General features: G+C 32.6%; 2 protein-coding genes across 2 annotated transcripts; one reads left to right on the top strand and one right to left on the bottom strand.

The window, feature by feature from the left end:
- Positions 1 to 2,784: 2,784 nt before the first annotated feature.
- On the top strand, positions 2,785 to 3,563 carry LOC11413961 (uncharacterized). Its single transcript, XM_003596941.4, has one exon. The coding sequence runs from the start codon at positions 2,876 to 2,878 to the stop codon at positions 3,281 to 3,283; it is 408 nt and encodes a 135-aa protein (XP_003596989.1). The 5' UTR covers positions 2,785 to 2,875; the 3' UTR covers positions 3,284 to 3,563.
- Positions 3,564 to 7,752: 4,189 nt separating this feature from the next.
- Positions 7,753 to 17,032, bottom strand: LOC11416041 (aconitate hydratase, cytoplasmic). The gene is made up of 20 exons (XM_003596940.4): positions 16,612 to 17,032; positions 15,406 to 15,510; positions 15,067 to 15,227; positions 14,873 to 14,965; positions 14,089 to 14,274; positions 13,825 to 13,986; positions 13,486 to 13,630; positions 13,261 to 13,403; positions 13,123 to 13,179; positions 12,949 to 13,028; positions 12,780 to 12,855; positions 11,979 to 12,164; positions 11,748 to 11,815; positions 11,489 to 11,607; positions 11,217 to 11,338; positions 9,783 to 9,881; positions 9,206 to 9,685; positions 8,671 to 8,769; positions 8,314 to 8,556; positions 7,753 to 8,136 (listed from the first exon to the last, which is right to left on the bottom strand). Exons 1-20 carry the CDS (start codon positions 16,856 to 16,858, stop codon positions 8,068 to 8,070), a joined length of 2,940 nt encoding a protein of 979 aa, XP_003596988.1. The 5' UTR covers positions 16,859 to 17,032; the 3' UTR covers positions 7,753 to 8,067.
- Between the last annotated feature and the right edge of the window lie 256 nt (positions 17,033 to 17,288).

The raw sequence follows: 17,288 nt of genomic DNA, 5'->3' as shown, positions 1-17,288 counted from the left end.
TCACACTCAATTCAATATATTTCACTTTGCATTTATGATAGTGGAGAATAGACCAATACTTAACAAGAGCACTTAAAACTATTTTTTTCTTTCCTTCTTTTATACATTTGTCTTAATATATGTGATTTGAGTAAATGACTCGGTTAATCTGAGACGGAGCAAGTATTAGTTTATTCTTGTTCTCATTTTTTCTTTTTTGTTTTTTTTACATTCTTATTCTTATTACTATTAGATTGTTTTTTGACGACTTATTTGATAGGTTGTTAATTCCTTAAGACAACCATTTTTTGCTGTTTATGATGAAATTGAAATAGTAACTTGATTGTTGTGCCACACCATTGTTGTCAAATATTGACCCAATTAACGGGATTGACCAGTTATAAAGTGTCACCAGATTTACTTTATTTAATGTTGTCGTGGCTACCAATTTTCCTGTTGAAGGAGATGTACCACTTTCTTAGCAGTGATTAAGGGGCATCAACTTCGAGATTAAAGACGGAAAATTCAAGTTTTAAACCTTTACTTTGTGTTTTCAAAATAATAAAACTAAAAATTCCTTTACTTGAAACATATTACTCCATCTAGTATATCGTGACCAGGTGCATGACTACACAACGTACACACAAATTACAAAAATATTTAATATTCTATAGAAGAAAAAAAAAGAATTTCTGATCGATTTACAAAACTATCATTAATTCATTTAAAGTATGATAAAACCAGTGGTGCTAAATTAGACCATTTTACTATCGCATGCAGGTGAAATATGACCCATGATCCTTGATGAAAAGAAATATTCATGTTTCACTAATTAATATTGTAAAACAACATATAAATTGAGACAATTTTTTATTTAATAAAATGATAGATATTTTGTGGGACAAAGAAAATACTTGATTTATTTAGTTACTTTTAAATAGGTCTTTGAAATATTGTTGGTAATTTGTAATTATGTTTTCAAATTAAAAAGTTTTGATTGGAGTTCCTAAAGTTTAAATAATTCCAGTTAAATCTCTAAATTTAGGAAACAAATATGAATAATTTAAAAGTTAAGGACATTGTAGTATTCGGGAGTTGGGGTTCAAACTCTTGATTTTCACTTATTCACAGTAATTTGTGTGTATTTCTAATAATTATGCTGCTTGACGGGAAAAAAAGGACTTTGATCAAAAGAATTGTTTTAGGAACTAATTAATTTTTTTTACAAATTTCGGGCCCTTGATTACATTTTTATTTATTTAAGGACTTATTTGAGAATTCCAAGATAGTTTTGATACTTACATGATAATTAAACCTAATTAAATATTCCAAAGCTTATAACAATTTAAAACAAACACTACCTAAAAAAACACTTGAATTAATGAAATGGTAAGAGATCTCTTCTAACTTGACGAGAGGTACTACTCATTTCAAAAAATTAGTCTATATAATTGTGCACAAATGATGCCCAATTCATATGCAAAAATCAAAACAATTTTTTTTTTGTCGGTAGTCTAGTGGCTAGAATTCACCTTATAAGACCATGTCCAATGGTGTGTTTAATGTGCCATTCAACACCATTTTTTTCTCCAATGGCATGTTTAATGAGTGTTGAATTGGAAGAAAGAGGAGAGAGAGGATGAATGGATTCAACTATGTTGAAAGCAGTCCGGAATGCCACGCGGCGCGCTGCAATTGGCTGAAAGATGGCGCGTGCAGCACACGCGCCGACAGGGCGCGTGAGTGTTCAGAGACGCGGAGAGAGAAACGAGTTTTGGATAGATAGGGACACGTGGCGCGTTTTAATTGGTTGTCCGGATTCTTATAATTTTAACAATTGGACCTCAATTATTTCGTTGTAAATTAATTTTAAAAAAATAAAAAAAAATACCAAAATTCATGATTTTTTTTTCTCTATAAATAGAGACTTGGTTCATTTAATTTGGACACAGAAAAAAAAACCAAGTTTTTCACTATCTTCTTCTTATTATTATCTTTCTATTAGCAAACTAAGTGAAGTTTTAATCTTATTTTTAGTGAAATGGATCCCAATAATAACCATTTCAACACCCAAAATTATTCTAATTACCCATTTAACTACGAAAATCCCAACAATTATCCAAATCCAAATGAATTTTTCAACCAACGTCCTCAAATTATTTGTATTGCATTTTAAGTTATTTGTGTGCCGTGTGCTTAGTTTGTTGTACTTGCATTTTAAATTAAGAAAATAAAAATAAATTATTTTACAATTTTTTTTCTTTCCAAAAATACTAAAAAATAAATAGTTAATTGTATTATTTTAATTTAATTATAATCGATAATTTTATGTAATTATAAAAACAAAAATTAAATAAGAATAAGAAATAAAAAGTGGTGGGGTAGAGTGTTGAATGAAAAACCATTGGAGAGGGTAAAAGTTGAATGAGTGTTGAATAAGAGAGAGAAAATGATGTGGAGTGTTGGGAATTGAAAAAGTGGGTGTTGAATGGTGTTAAATATGTTGAACCATTGGGGATGGTCTAAGGTGAATAGGTGGAGTGTACCGGGTTCGAACTCCAGCCCCTACATATAATAATGCACTGTCCTACCAATTGAGCTATGATCATGGGACTCAAAACAAACTTTGAATGGTGCTACTAATTAACGGACGGCTTTGCAAATAAAATATTTACATAGCATAAAACAAATAAGTATCCAAAAGCATAATTCATTATGGTGTCGGTTTCAAGCAATAGAATCAAATCATAATTCTCTTCTATTTTTTATTTGAGGTAACCGGCGTAACAACCGGATATCCATGTGCTTTTTCTACTTTCCTTTGTATTTATACTTCACTTTGCATACATTACACTCTCATTATTGATCCTATTGAATTAAATTCTTGATTAGTAACATGGGAAACTGCATTAGAAAAAACCAAATATCATCAGCACAATATGAGAATGAAGAAATAAAGAAAGTTGAGAAGATGAAGGCACCTAAATCATCAAGGAGAGAAGATAGCTTGAAGAAGAAGGTAAGGTTCAAAATTCAAGATGGTAATAAAGGAAATGATGGTAATTCTTCTACAAGTGGGATTATGAGGATTAAGCTAGTTGTGAGCAAGGAAGAGTTGAAAAGGGTGTTGAGTAATAAGAATATTGAAAATGGTGTTAAGAATACTTCTTTGGAGGAATTGCTAAAAGATATGAAGTTGAAAGAAAAAAGTGTGTCTAGGGTTGAAGAAATTGATGATGGGGGATTAGATTCTTGGAAGCCAGCTTTAGATAGTATTCCTGAGGATCACTCCATGAAGCTATAGGTAGTAAATTGTCATGAACAATCCTATATTATGTAAATAAAGACAATATATGTTTTTATTTATTTGATAGTGCATTGAATTCTATATGAATTAAGTAGATTCTATTTGACTAGTGTAATGGAAATGTAAAAATGAAGCTTGAGCTTCTGATGATTCGTTGAGTCAAAAAAGCTTGTTATTATTGGTAGTGAGATCTTATGAAATGCTTCTATGATCTCCAAGATATGAACTTAAGACTCTTTGTTATTTTATTGATATGAATTAGTCTTTTTTCTCTAAATAGATCATTTAGCTTTTGTAACGTTAACTAGTTCATATTATTAATTTTAGGCAAATTGTTCTTGTGGTACATTTAGGTATTTTACAGTAAAGAATCAATCAAGTAAGTTTTTTATTCTTTTAATTTTAAAGTTGCGCAACTCAACTACTTTAAAGTTTAAACTAAAGGTTAAAAAGGTTGATAAATTAAAAGAACAACGTTCAAAGCTCCTTCTTCAACCTTATGAATTTGTGAAGCAACACTTCTTATCTCAGATTCAATTATATTTTCTTTTCCATAGGTAATGTATGCTCTATTTATTTTTATTTATTTTAAGCATGGGTGATGTTTTATTGAATGGTTCCACAAGTGCTACTGTTCGTCCAACCTTAACTTTGAGATTCAGGCTACAGAACATCATTGCTTGGATTGGATTTAGTTGGGTAGGAAAAGAATATACACTTTTAGTTCGGTATATTTAAACTATTTTTAATTAAAAAAATCAGAATTTTGTCTTCAAAATCAAATTCCTTCAAACACTCCATCCCTTCCCCTTTTTATAAAGAATATCTAACGGATTTAGGAAAATTGTTAGAAGAATAGTATTTGTTTGAAATGTACGTGACTATTATTAAATTATCTTTATATATAAATAAATCTTGTGTTGCTTTTCATATTCAAATACAAATTAATAGTATTAATAAAAGATAGATTTAAAATAAGAGTAACACATATAGTTAGAAATTTGTAGAGGTTCTTATATTTAAAGATAAACAATTTTTTGTAAATGGTCTTACGGTTAGAGACCAAGGAGTAAGATTGAAATCCAAACATTTGTCTGCCATATAAATCAGCCACAAGGCCATTAGATTGGTTTTTGTTTGACCTATTAGGTGGATAAATCAAAACAAAAATATTTTACAGTGGATGAATCAAAATAAAAAATTTACAGAGGAAAAAAAACCAGAAATGATCTATATTACAAGGGGATAAAGACCTATCAACTCATAAATGTGTCATTATAATTTTTTTTAGAGGAAATGAATCATTAGATGTTTCTTATTAAATATCTAAGGAAAATCTTAACGATTGTCCATAACACTTGTTAACGAATTAAAAACGAAAACATTACCTTAAAAATTATATATTTTACTTTATAAAAATTAGAAAAGCGTTCTTTTCAATGCAGTATTTAACTTTTTTTTATTTTTAATTCTTTAATAAGTGTCTTGAGGTATTTTTTAAAATACACAATATTTATTCACAAAAACTTAATAGCCATTGAATCATCCAACATAATATATACTTATGATCTTTTCGCAAAAACTTAATAGTCATTGAATCTTCCAACATAATATATATATATATATATATATATGTATGATCTTTACGGTTTTTTTTTATTACCGCATTGGTACAAATAAAACAGTTGCACATCTACTAAATTATATGTAAACCATGTATTAATTTATTGTGTTTTTTTTTTTTTTGAGCAAATTTTACTGTGTTTAGAAAAACAGAATTTGCAAAATATATATGAGAATATGACCTATGCATAAAAAAATACAGGTCGTATAACAATATACTACTTGCATGTGATATTTGAAACCAAAATATATACTATTATACTGACGTATGTCTCATGTTTGACTTGTATTATTTTGATGTATTCTATAAGACAGGCATTTTATCAACGAAATAAATTGGGAAAGGGACACCAAATAAAAGGACGGGGAAATAAATAACCAAATAAAAGGGTGCCAAATGGCTCTTCTTAGCTAGCAATAGCATATCCAAGATGCGACTAAGGTGGAATCTATCTCAAAGAGATTCTTCGTATTACAAACATGAACATGAAGGACATAAAAATGCGACTAAGGTGGAATTTATCTCAAAGATGATGACATCTCAGCACTGCAAGTAGCCTAAGTTGCAGTAAAAGTCATTAAAAAATAGCTAAAAAGGTCTAAGCTTCCTGATCTGTTGATTTAAAACGACAAACAATATTTATACAATTATTTTATGATAACTTTTTGATAAATTTTTCTCTCATACTCGCATGTTTTTATCCTATCTTTTCATTTTTCTTTCTTCATTGTTTTTGACTAATAAGAAGAGACAAAAACATAAATGTCACCAAAATTATCATTAAATAGATATAAAAGTATCTTTGTTCATTTAAAAATTTCAACTAAACTCATTTTGACGAGAAAATATATACTCCCTACACGGTTTTGGTTGCCTTTTTCACATTCAATTATACTTTTACAATAGTTTGACTATAAAAAATGTTTTTATTTTTGTGTTATTCAAAAAGATAAGAATTTATGTTATATTTTTTATATTGTTGATGTTATTGAAAAATATATATAGTTTATAGCAATTAAAAATGCAAAATATTTATCGTTTATACTTATAATTAAAATCAAATAATTTTAATGAAAATTTCATAAAAAATATTGTTAGTAATTTTACACATTACCACAATATAAACAATGGTATATATAGGGTGTGTTTGATAAAAATAAGCTATAAGCTAACTGATAGCTGAAAAGTTAGCTTATAGCTGATGACTGATAGCTAGTGGCTTATAGTTGAAAAGCTAGCTTATTAAAATTAAAAGTGTTTGGTAAAATTAGCTGTTGAAGTGACTGATAAATATAAAATGACGTAAAAGAGCATACTTGTTTAATTTTTAATATAAATCATATATATAATTTTTATTACTTAATGTATTTCTTTTTAAAGATTTAAATCTATTTCAAATTATTTTTATCTCTAAAATGATAAATGTATATATGAATTCAATCGATATTTTTTATGTAACAAAACTTTTTTTTATGAATTTTATTTAACTAAATTTGCTTTACTATTTATTGTAAATTTTATATAAAATTGTTTATTTATTATATGAACTATTTTTTTTTAGGGATTATTATATGAACTATTAGTAACATGTCTTTGTTTTATGTTCTTTAAAAAAAATGTCTTTTTTGTCAAAAAAAAAATGTCTGTTTTATAAAATTAGAGATCATGTTCTTTAAAAAAAAAATTAAAATAAGAGACCATATATCTATAGTTGATTTTTAAGGAACATGTTTTAAAACTATTAGGCGCTATTATTCTGATCCTTTGTCCAGGGCATGAGGATGCATGGCAATATGGGTAAACGTTAATCCCAAGTTAAAAGCATCGAAGTACTGTTTGATTGTGATTGAAAATCGATCGAATTAGGGTTTATAATGGAGTCGTGTTTTTCTGACTTGAAAGGAGCCAAACAAACAAGGTCAAAATTAGAAGAAAATATAAAAAGCTACAAGTTAAAAGCTCAAAAGCTACTTGAAATAGCTTTTCAAAAAACGCTATAAGCTAGTGGAAAAAGCTTTTTAGCAAACACATCTTATTCTATCAAAACAAACTTATAAGCTAGTCTAACAAGTTATAAGCTAGCTTATTTGTATTACCGAACACAGCCATAATAATCTTTCAACTAATTCGGAATTGCAGAAAGTTATAATGCTTAATGATAAATCATAGTTATTAACATGAATATTGTCTGAGCCATGGCAGCATAATGAATTAAAATTGAGATGTGTTATTTCAACAACCATTTAGTTAACTAATTTAACAACCATAGTTTTACAAAGAAAAAAGTAAATATTGACACAAAAACCAAAGTAATAAGAAGATAAAGTAAAAACATAATGTAGGTATGAATGAAGTTATTACAAAATGGTTGTACAAATATCTCTCTCTTTTAAAACTACCAAGAATAATATTAATTTTATCACAGCTCCGTAAGAACAATTCCTACAGTACGACAATTCTCAACACAATCGTAGAGCACCATAAAGTAAATTAAGAAAGAATAAAAGCACGATTCGTACATTTGAAAGTAATGAGTAAGTGCGATCAAATCTCATGTCCGTATATCCACACAAATTTGATTATGAATGTGTATTGAAGATGATTTAAGTTGCTAACGATCAAATCTCAAGTGCTACGTATCCACACAAATTTGATTCTGAATGTGTATTGAAGATGATTTAAGTTGCAAACAAAATAGGTCTACTTGTTCTGTTCTAATCATACTGTTTAGCAACTAATCATATCCTATTGGGTCCACTCATCCATGGTAGCAAGAAAATTAAGTGGAATTGTTTATTAAAAAACAAGCTCCAGAAGTGTGCATGTGCTTTGAGTCGGGGAGTAGGGAGGATTGGTGATGCATATAAAAAGAATATTCACTGCCTCAAGCAGGGATCAAATCAGCTTGTGTAAAATACATTTGATCCCATTGTTCAATGGGCATGCTGTTATCATAATGAATAAGAAAACTAAATCAATGCACTCGAAGTTTACAGGCCTAATATAAACACCTGGAAGCGTCAAAAAAATTGCCCTCCTTAAGAAGGGATTATTTCCTACTTATAGGAAATTATTCGCATTTCTCACATTTTATTACCACTTGAAAGGTGAACACGTCAGTGGCAATTGCATTTAATATTTCTAATCAACGATGACTTCACTTCTTAATGAGGTTCCTGATCACATAGGGAAGAATGCCTCCATGGTTAAAGTACTCCAATTCCACCTGAAAATATGGGCAGGTTAACAAACGGGTGCAAGGAAAGATATAAATTTCTGAGACAAGTTTTTCAAAATGCTGAATAAATGCTCTATCCTGAGAAATCCCAATGATGGATCACATTAGGATATAAGTTGCATCAGCAAAACACATACACATTAATCAATGACATGCTTCAATTACCTCAGTGTCAAAGCGAGCTGTGCATGTGAAAGATTTTCCGGTATCAGTTGTGACGGTGACATCTTGGCCAGGCTTTATCTCGCTGATTTTGTTTGGAAGGTCAATGGTATATCGTTCGTGACCAGTCAATCCCAAGGTGTCAGCATCCTCACCGGATTTGAAGCAAAGGGGAATAATACCCATTCCTACCAAATTACTGCGATGAATTCTCTCAAAACTTTTGGATATCACAGCTTTGACTCCCTGTCAAAAAAATGACATCAGATATGTCAGGAATATTAGTATCCTGGATGTATTAAGAAAACCATATAGTCATGGAAAATCAAATAACATGCTATAACAAATGGAGGGACTTACCAATAGCATGGGACCCTTGGCGGCCCAATCCCTGGAACTTCCACTGCCGTATTCAGCTCCAGCCAGCACAATGGTGGCATGCCCTGAAGCCTTGTATCTCTGTCAGATGAGAACAAATCCAAGGGATCAGAAACTTAACAGCGCTAAAATCAAAGGCATCTATCCCACCAATTCTTTTTTATATGAGAAAAAGGAACAGAAATTGCGGTGTATGCATTGGAGAACCTGGTGGATTGGAATATATGATGATCATACCCTAACGTCCTCAAAGGAGGAGGTCGCACTAAACCAAAAAATAAAGTTCACAAACCCCATAGCAAAATATCAAGCCTTGCTACAATTGCTATATTTTATGAATTGATGGTCAACTACTTGAGTAAGCAAGACCTAATAGTTGCATTATCAGATTAAATTTAGGAAAGCAGATTATGTAAGGCCATTGCAAAGCATCATATGGAAAAAACTATGTACGACACTTGGAGAACTAAAAATCAGTAATAAAAAGCATGTCCCTCTTGGTTAGTGGATAACTCACCTCTGCTGCATCAAAAACATAAAGCTTCTCCCCTGTTGGAATGTGCACCGTCTTGGGGCCAACTTCGCCGTTCAATAGCTTGTTTACAATTCTTATGTTGGCAAAAGTTCCCCTAGACATAACTTCATCATTGCCACGACGGCTTCCATAAGAGTTGAAGTCCTTCTTTTCCACCCCACGCTGCATAAGGTATTGTGCAGCAGGACTGTCCTTGTTAATGTTTCCAGCTGGAGAAATGTGATCAGTTGTTATACTGTCGCCAAAATTCAACAGACAATAGGCATCCTTCACACCATGAGGTCCAGGAGGATCCATGGTCATGTCCTTGAAGTATGGAGGCTCGTGAATGTATGTTGAGTTGGGGTCCCATGAATACAGCTTCTCAGCAGGAACTTGTAGTTCGTTCCACATAGGGTTACCCTTAGTAATAGCTTCATATGTACTTCTGAACATGTCAGGTAACACGCTGGATTGGACGGTCTAGGAATCAAGCAAAAACCAAAGTTAATTTTTCTGTACACGTCATCATATCTCAATAAGTAATTTAACATAATGATAAATACCAGGCATCATTCACCTGTGCAATTTCTTCAGTGGATGGCCAAATATCCCTCAAGTAAACATTCTTGCCATCCTTTCCTGTCCCTAACGGTTCCTTCTCAAAGTCAATGTCAACCTGGAAATTTGACCAGAAGGCCAATGAAGGTTAAAATTAAAAACACTTGAAGAAAAAATTATCTTCATATATTCTCAACTCTATCTCATCAACATTAAATGGAGAATATTCATCCGACCAACGTCGACAAGGTTCAATATAATAAAGCTTCAAGTCAGGAGAATATTCAAGCAATATTTTTATTTTTATTTTTTAAAAAAAGGAGAATATTAAAGCAAGCAATTTTTTTAGGAAAAAAAAGGTGAATGTCAAAGCAACTGGGATTAAGGCAATATTTGAAAGGAGAGAACCTTAAAAATTAAAAAAGAAAGGGGTTAAAGAAGTTTTTGGTCTCTATGAATTTTCAAATTTCGCTTCTAGTGCCTCTAAAATATTTAATCTATTTTTGGTCCTCCAAATATTTTACGTCGCCACTTTTGGTCCCTGCTTTAAGTCAAATCATGTGTATCATTCTAAATTATGATTTTTTTTTTTTTTACGGTCATGTTTAGTAGTACATTATAGAATTCTCTCTTTCAAAAGTAGAAATTTTTAACAAGGATGAATTTAAATATGAATTTTGATGTTTCTTGCGGTTAAAAATTCATATTTAATTCATGTTTTCTTAAAAAGTCTAAAACTTTCTGGAAGAGATTCTTATAGTATTCTAAACATTCCTAGAAGAAAAAAAAATCATTCAGAAATATGAAGGATACACATGACATGGCTTAAAAGCAGGGAGCAAAAGTGGTGATAGGAAATATTTAGAGCTAAAATTTAAGAAATTTTTTAGAGGGAGCAAAATTTGGAAATTTTATAGGGACTAAAATTTATTTAATACAAAAATAAAAGTAGATGTGGTAGAAAGCATTGGATTGAGCTCGAGTCCGGTACATTACAGACAGCATGGAGCTGAACACATATAAAAGAAAAGGTTGGACATGAAACAACTAGCAGACAGTATCAATACATGGTCATGACTGGGTGGCCCTGTTTAGTTGTTACTTTAGTTCCGGAGATATAAGGTGGTTGAGGTGGGGGTGTTAAGGAGTGGAGGAATAAGGTTGTTGTGGGTTCAACCCCTAGCCACAACAAAAAACTAACATGAACAACTAACATGCTTAACATTTGCCATTCGAAAAAGAAAAAAAAAGACTATCAATTCTTGTGATTAGCCTCCAATAATTTTAACACTTGTCAGTTTTGTTTTGTCTGACCAAGTCCTTTACTCCTTGGCATTAATAATCTTTGATGCAATAACAAAAATAAGACAACAAGAGAATATGGAAAAAACAAAAACTGGAAACCATTCATATATTACATAATAGACATTGTAAATGAATTAGGCATACATACCGTGCCAGCAAGAGCATAAGCAACAACCAATGGAGGCGAGGCAAGATAGTTAGCGCGTGTCAAGGGATGCACTCGGCCCTCAAAATTACGGTTCCCGGACAGCACAGCAGATGCTACTATGTCTGCACCAAACCATACAAGACTAAATCAACACAACATTTTAAAGCAGAATATGATCTACAAAATATAAACAAGAAAGAAAAAAAGAGTAAAGAATGCATAAAAATCAGCTTTAGATATAGACATTGTATTTCATATGATCTATCAGATACCATTTTCTGAGATAGCAGAAGCAACTGATTCGTCAAGATCCCCTGAATTGCCAATACATGTAGTACAGCCGAATCCAACAATATTGAAACCTTGCTCATTCAGATATTTTTGTAGACCACTGTGCAAAAATTAAACAAACAAATTAAAATTCAGTATACATCTTTGCAAACTTGTGAAGACTACAGAGGGAAAAGTACATTATAAATCTATGCTACAAATGACAGAATTAATGATCTAATATTAATAAGCGTGAAATACCTCTGAAGTAGATACTTGGTAACAACTCCAGAACCAGGAGCAAGACTTGTTTTTACCCAAGGCTTAACCTGACAAACAATGAAAACATCTACAGTTAAAATCAAGATGAGGACAGCATACACGGAGGACAATGTCTTTTTATTAGTGGCAGGAAAGTGGAGCACATCAGAGTAAGGATGTTGTGTTGAAAAACAGCAATAGCTTTATTACGTAATATAATCAGTGGCTAACCTTCAAACCTAAGTCATGCGCCTTCTTTGCAACAAGACCAGCTCCAAGCATAACACTTGGGTTTGATGTATTTGTACAACTTGTGATTGCAGCAATCACAACACTGCCATGTTTTAGCTCAGCTGGCTGCCCATGGAAATCGAATTTTGCAACTTTGCCTTGTGCTTCTTTTGGTATAGCAAACCCCTGTATTCAAAGCAAACATTAAGGATGACTACATTAATGCATGTTTTGCGTTTCCAAATGAGTGATGTGTCTTCATGTTGAAGGTCAACGAGTTGAAACAATCAGAAGTACTAGTATTAGAAAAAGAATTTGTTCATTGCATTCTAATTATTACAACAATCATAGGAAGTGAGAAAGATGACGAGACAGAAGAATGGTCAGGAAATTGGACTGACTTCCAGTAAATATCAAACGCTTTATATTCTGTTTTAAAAAATAGGTGATTTCTTTTCCCTTAACATAATGTTTTCCTTTTGAATTATTCAAGTTAGCCAAAAGTTATTTACTTTTCTAAACAGTGAACCAATTTGCATAAGATACAACAACTTTAACTTGGCTTTGTGATTATATCAACTTGGACATACTAGTATGCTAGTCAATGCAGACAAACACAATTAGAAAGTGACACCAAAGTTATCCTGTTTAGCATATTCTCGCAAAGCAAAAACAACCAAATGAGCAGACAATAGTGTTTTTTCTTACTGAGAACTAATACAAGATATAATAACCAACTATCAAAACATCATTTCTTGAGAGACATGAGAAAAAATGTTTGATTAACACATCATTACTGACCTTGAATCCCACTTTGTTATCAAGACAAGAATGCCAATCGGACTTCATTTCTTTCAAAGGCACCCGATCATGAGGTCTGGCATTAGTAACATTTAGCATGAATTATTATATAGATGATACAATAGTCACATTAAACTATTAGGAAGTGTTTAAAAGGGCAGTATCTTACCTCTTTGGTCCTGAGATACATGGTTCGACTTCGTCAAGATTCAATTCAAGATATGATGAATAAGCTCTGTCTTGTTGAGGCTGAATTAATACAAAAACAAATCAGCATTCTATAACCTTAACATATGCACACATTTGTTTTGTTCAAATGGAGTGTGTATTCATCTGGTATTACCTCATTATAGTCGACAAACAATTTGTTTGCCCTGAGATAGGCCTCTATCATTGCCACCTACATTTGGCCAAAAATAAAGGTCAAGTAGTCATTCAAGCATTTCACACCATTCGGAAACAATAATGATCGGGTACTCACAGTCTCGTCACTTCTTCCAGTTAGCTTGAGGTATTGTAATGTTACATGATCTACAGGGAAGAAACCCATGGTTGCTCCATATTCAGGAGACATATTGGCAATAGTGGCCCTGTCAGCCAGCGATAATTCACCCATACCATTGCCTGGAGCAAAGAAACCATGAAACCAGGTAAATAGACCGACACAATCTGATAATAAGGAGGAAATGCAATAGATCTTGATTACCATAAAATTCAACGAATTTCCCTACAACACCATGTTTCCTAAGAATTTGTGTGACAGTTAGAACCAAGTCAGTTGCAGTAACACCATTGCGCAATTTTCCAGACAACTTGAATCCAACAACACCGGGTAACACCATGCTCATAGGCTGTCATTATCACATAACACGCAACGTTAGTATCATCGCTGTAACTAAACTACGGCACATGCCTGTTTTACACATAGGATACAAACATGTAATTCTAATTAATGAACTGTCAGCATTCATTACATTACTTTGGACATAATCAACAGTCATTCGTTAATTATTACAGATAAATCAAAATTCAGAAGTAAATGTACCTGGCCAAGCATTGCTGCCTCTGCTTCAATACCCCCAACACCCCATCCAGCGACTCCAAGCCCATCAATCATAGTTGTATGGGAATCAGTCCCAACCACACTGTCAGGATAGAGTAATCCCTCGTTGTTGAAAACAACTCGTCCAAGATATTCAAGATTGACCTGGCATCCAAGACATTATAAGTCCCAGTATCGATAAACGAATAATTATGGTGATGAAAAATATACTCCATGACATGTCTATATGCTCGACTCTGAACATACCTGGTGTACTATACCAGAACCAGGAGGAACAACGAGCATATTACGGAAAGCAGTGGACCCCCATTTAAGAAAAGAAAACCTCTCCTTGTTTCTCTGGAACTCAAGCTCCATATTAGCCTGCACTGCATTCTCTGACCTTGCTACATCAACTTGAACTGAATGATCAACAACTAGATCAACAGGAACCTGGCAATAAGTATTGGTCAGTCTCATAGCCACTTATACTAAAGAAGCAAACTTAGAAAATATACTACACAACTTCATCAAAAAGAAAGAAAGACTATACAGATATTTTCAATCTGATTCATAAGAGCATTCCTATCAGTTAAAGGAACGAGTCGCTCTACAGGTACAGAACTAAAGTTTTGAAATCACCAGTGTTTGTTTCAAGTTATATTTGTTGATTCCCGGGAATAAAATGATAGGAACATATATGCCTATGTTTGTTACAAGTTTACTAAATTTTATTCCCGGGTATAAAATGTTCCTGGGAATAGAAAATCGTTCCCAAGGAAAAGGGTGGGAATAAAGTTCCCATGGAGATGGGAATAAATTCATAAATAGTTACCTATTATAATCCTTATTTTCATGGTTCCTAGGAATATTATAAAGTTAACCAAACATATTTTTCCTAAATACCTTGGAATAAAATTCCCATCTTTATATTCCAAGGAATGTTATTCCTAGGAATAAATTTGGTAAACTTGAAACAAACACACGGTGATTACCATAAAATGAAATCCAATATAAGGAAATCACAAAAAGGAAATAAAATGATTTATACCAGAGGATTGATCTTATTAGAATCACTGCCAAGCCTATTCATAGCATCACGCATGCAAGCCAAATCAACAACAGCTGGGACTCCAGTAAAATCCTGGGAAAAGAAATAAGAAATGGTTTAAGGAACAATGCATATCATTTAATAAGACCCATTCATGGATCACAATACACTGCATCCAGAATTGAACAAGGTACCTGGAGAAGAACACGAGCAGGCTTGAAAGGGATCTCAACTTGCTTTGCAGAAGTGCTTTCCCAGTCAATAATCTTTTCAACATCTGCTTTAGTAACTTGGAAATTGTCACAATTACGAATGGCAGATTCCAGGAGAATTCTGATAGAATATGGTAACCTATCTGTCATATACCCAAAAAGTTGACAACGTCAGCAACAAGAATAGACTGGTCCTTCATCAAGAAAGATGATAATTGAACAAAATGACCAATACCACACATTTCAACCAAAACTCTAGTAACCAAAAAACAACAACACAATTCAAAAACGAAACAAAAGCCAAATTAAACTAAAAATTACCAATTCTTGGATCATTGAGAGAAGGAAGGCTGTAGAACTTTCCAAATTCACCACCACCAGGCTTGGGAAGACTTGTCAAGTTTCCCTTGAAAGGATTTTCACCAGCTACAATAACAAATATATCAATTAGCTACTCAGCACCAAATGTCATAGGAATTAGAAATCAAACTACAAATTACAAAATTATATAAATACAAATACAATATAAATCAAACTTCGCGATCCTTTCATATCAAATAACCACTCAAGATACTTTTGGATTTTCACCAGCTGCAGTGGCAACTGTATCAAATAACCACTCGAAACCTATGAAGCACTGACATAGACAGTGACACTAATATGCTGACACGTTAATAACTTGATAAAATGAATTATTTGAACATAATCACATGTGTCGGTGTTGTTTCAGACACGGCGCGTGTCCATCGCCGGACACACCTTTGATCAGAGATGTTGGTGCTACAGAGCTCATAGCATTGACATAGACAGTGACACCAGCCGCACACTGACACTAATAAGCTGACTCGTTAATAATTTGAGGAAACGAATTATTTGAACGTAAACACATGTGTCTGTGTCTGTGTCGGACACAACACCAGACATGCCATTGAGAGAAGTCAAATGTATCAACTAACCACTCAAAACCTACAAAGCACTGTTACACTAATATGCTGACATGTTAACAATTTGATGAGCAAATGAATTATTTGAACCTAATCACATGTGTGGTGTCGTGTGGGATTGGACACGCCTTTGAAAAGCGATGTAGGTGCTACAGAGCTCAAAACACGGAATTCAGGACCAAATATTAGTAATTATAAATCAAACTACAAATTACATAAATACAACTAGGATACAATACAAATCAAACTTCACGATCCTTAGTATCAACGAAACACAATTTTCAATAACAAATAGAAAACAAAATTTTATACATAATCATAACATTAACTTCCTAATCATTCTTCTTAATTCCAAATATTAAATAAGCAAAGCCGAATTTAAGATTCCAAAATTATCTACTCTTATTTAACTCACCGATACTGAAATGTAAGATTACAAAATGAAATTAAAAAAAAATCAAAAAATCAAAATAACATTTGACCGGAAAAAAAAAAAGCTGAAATGAACGATTATGAGATGAATCAATTCAATAAGATCAATAAAATCAGAAAAAAGAAGTAGAAAATTGATCGGAGATTATACCAGAAGTGGCGATCTTGCGGTGATACTGTTCGATGAAAGGAGCGACAGCTCTGATCTGAGGACGGAGAGAGAAAGGAGATCTCCAAAGGACGCCGTGACTCCATCGGTTAACGGTGGAACGGGCGGCGTTAGCGACGGCGGATGAGGTGAAAGCAGGAGATCGAACCGGAGAAGGACGAGAGAGAGGTGAAGAGAAGGTTCTAGAGAGAGGGAAGAGTTTGGAACGTGTTGCTCTGAGAGAAGCCATGGTTATGAAAATCGCGCATGTGAAAATGAAAATGGAAGTGGCGTGTGGTTTACGAACGAAAGTGAACTAGGGTAGCGTGCTTTATATTTTCTTCTTGTTCTAGAAGAAAGGGAGAATTGTGTTTGTGTTTGAGTGGCTGCGTTAGGACAATTGAGAGCGGAACGCTCTACCGTGGAATGGATGTTTCTATTTTTCTGACCACTTAATTAACAAAAATATGACCCAATCATTACGACACTAACCAAGTAAAAAATAAATAAAAAATCATATCATTACAATTTCAAACAATGATTAGTGGGTAAAAAAATTGATTAGTATAATTGTATGAAAAATAATTGTATCAGTCATATTTAAATGATCATTTTATTTAATTCAAGGGTCTTCTTAACTTGTGTCAATATGACACATATTAAGCAATCTAAAAAGAGCA

This window comes from Medicago truncatula, chromosome 2, assembly GCF_003473485.1.
Source record: "Medicago truncatula cultivar Jemalong A17 chromosome 2, MtrunA17r5.0-ANR, whole genome shotgun sequence".
NCBI classification, from domain to species: domain Eukaryota; kingdom Viridiplantae; phylum Streptophyta; class Magnoliopsida; order Fabales; family Fabaceae; genus Medicago; species Medicago truncatula.
Note: the sequence above shows the minus strand (reverse complement) of the source record. Positions and strands in the feature narration are given on the sequence as shown.

Excerpts from the sequence above, each read along its gene's own strand:
- LOC11413961 (XM_003596941.4), top strand. The coding sequence starts at position 2,876 with ATGGGAAACTGCATTAGAAAAAACCAAATATCATCAGCACAATATGAG.
- LOC11416041 (XM_003596940.4), bottom strand. The coding sequence starts at position 16,858 with ATGGCTTCTCTCAGAGCAACACGTTCCAAACTCTTCCCTCTCTCTAGA. Across the intron at positions 15,511-16,611 it reads CCGCAAGATCGCCACTTCTG|CTGGTGAAAATCCTTTCAAG; the intron begins GTATAATCTCCG and ends TTGTTATTGTAG. Across the intron at positions 8,557-8,670 it reads CCAAGGGTCCCATGCTATTG|GGAGTCAAAGCTGTGATATC; the intron begins GTAAGTCCCTCC and ends TTTTTTTGACAG.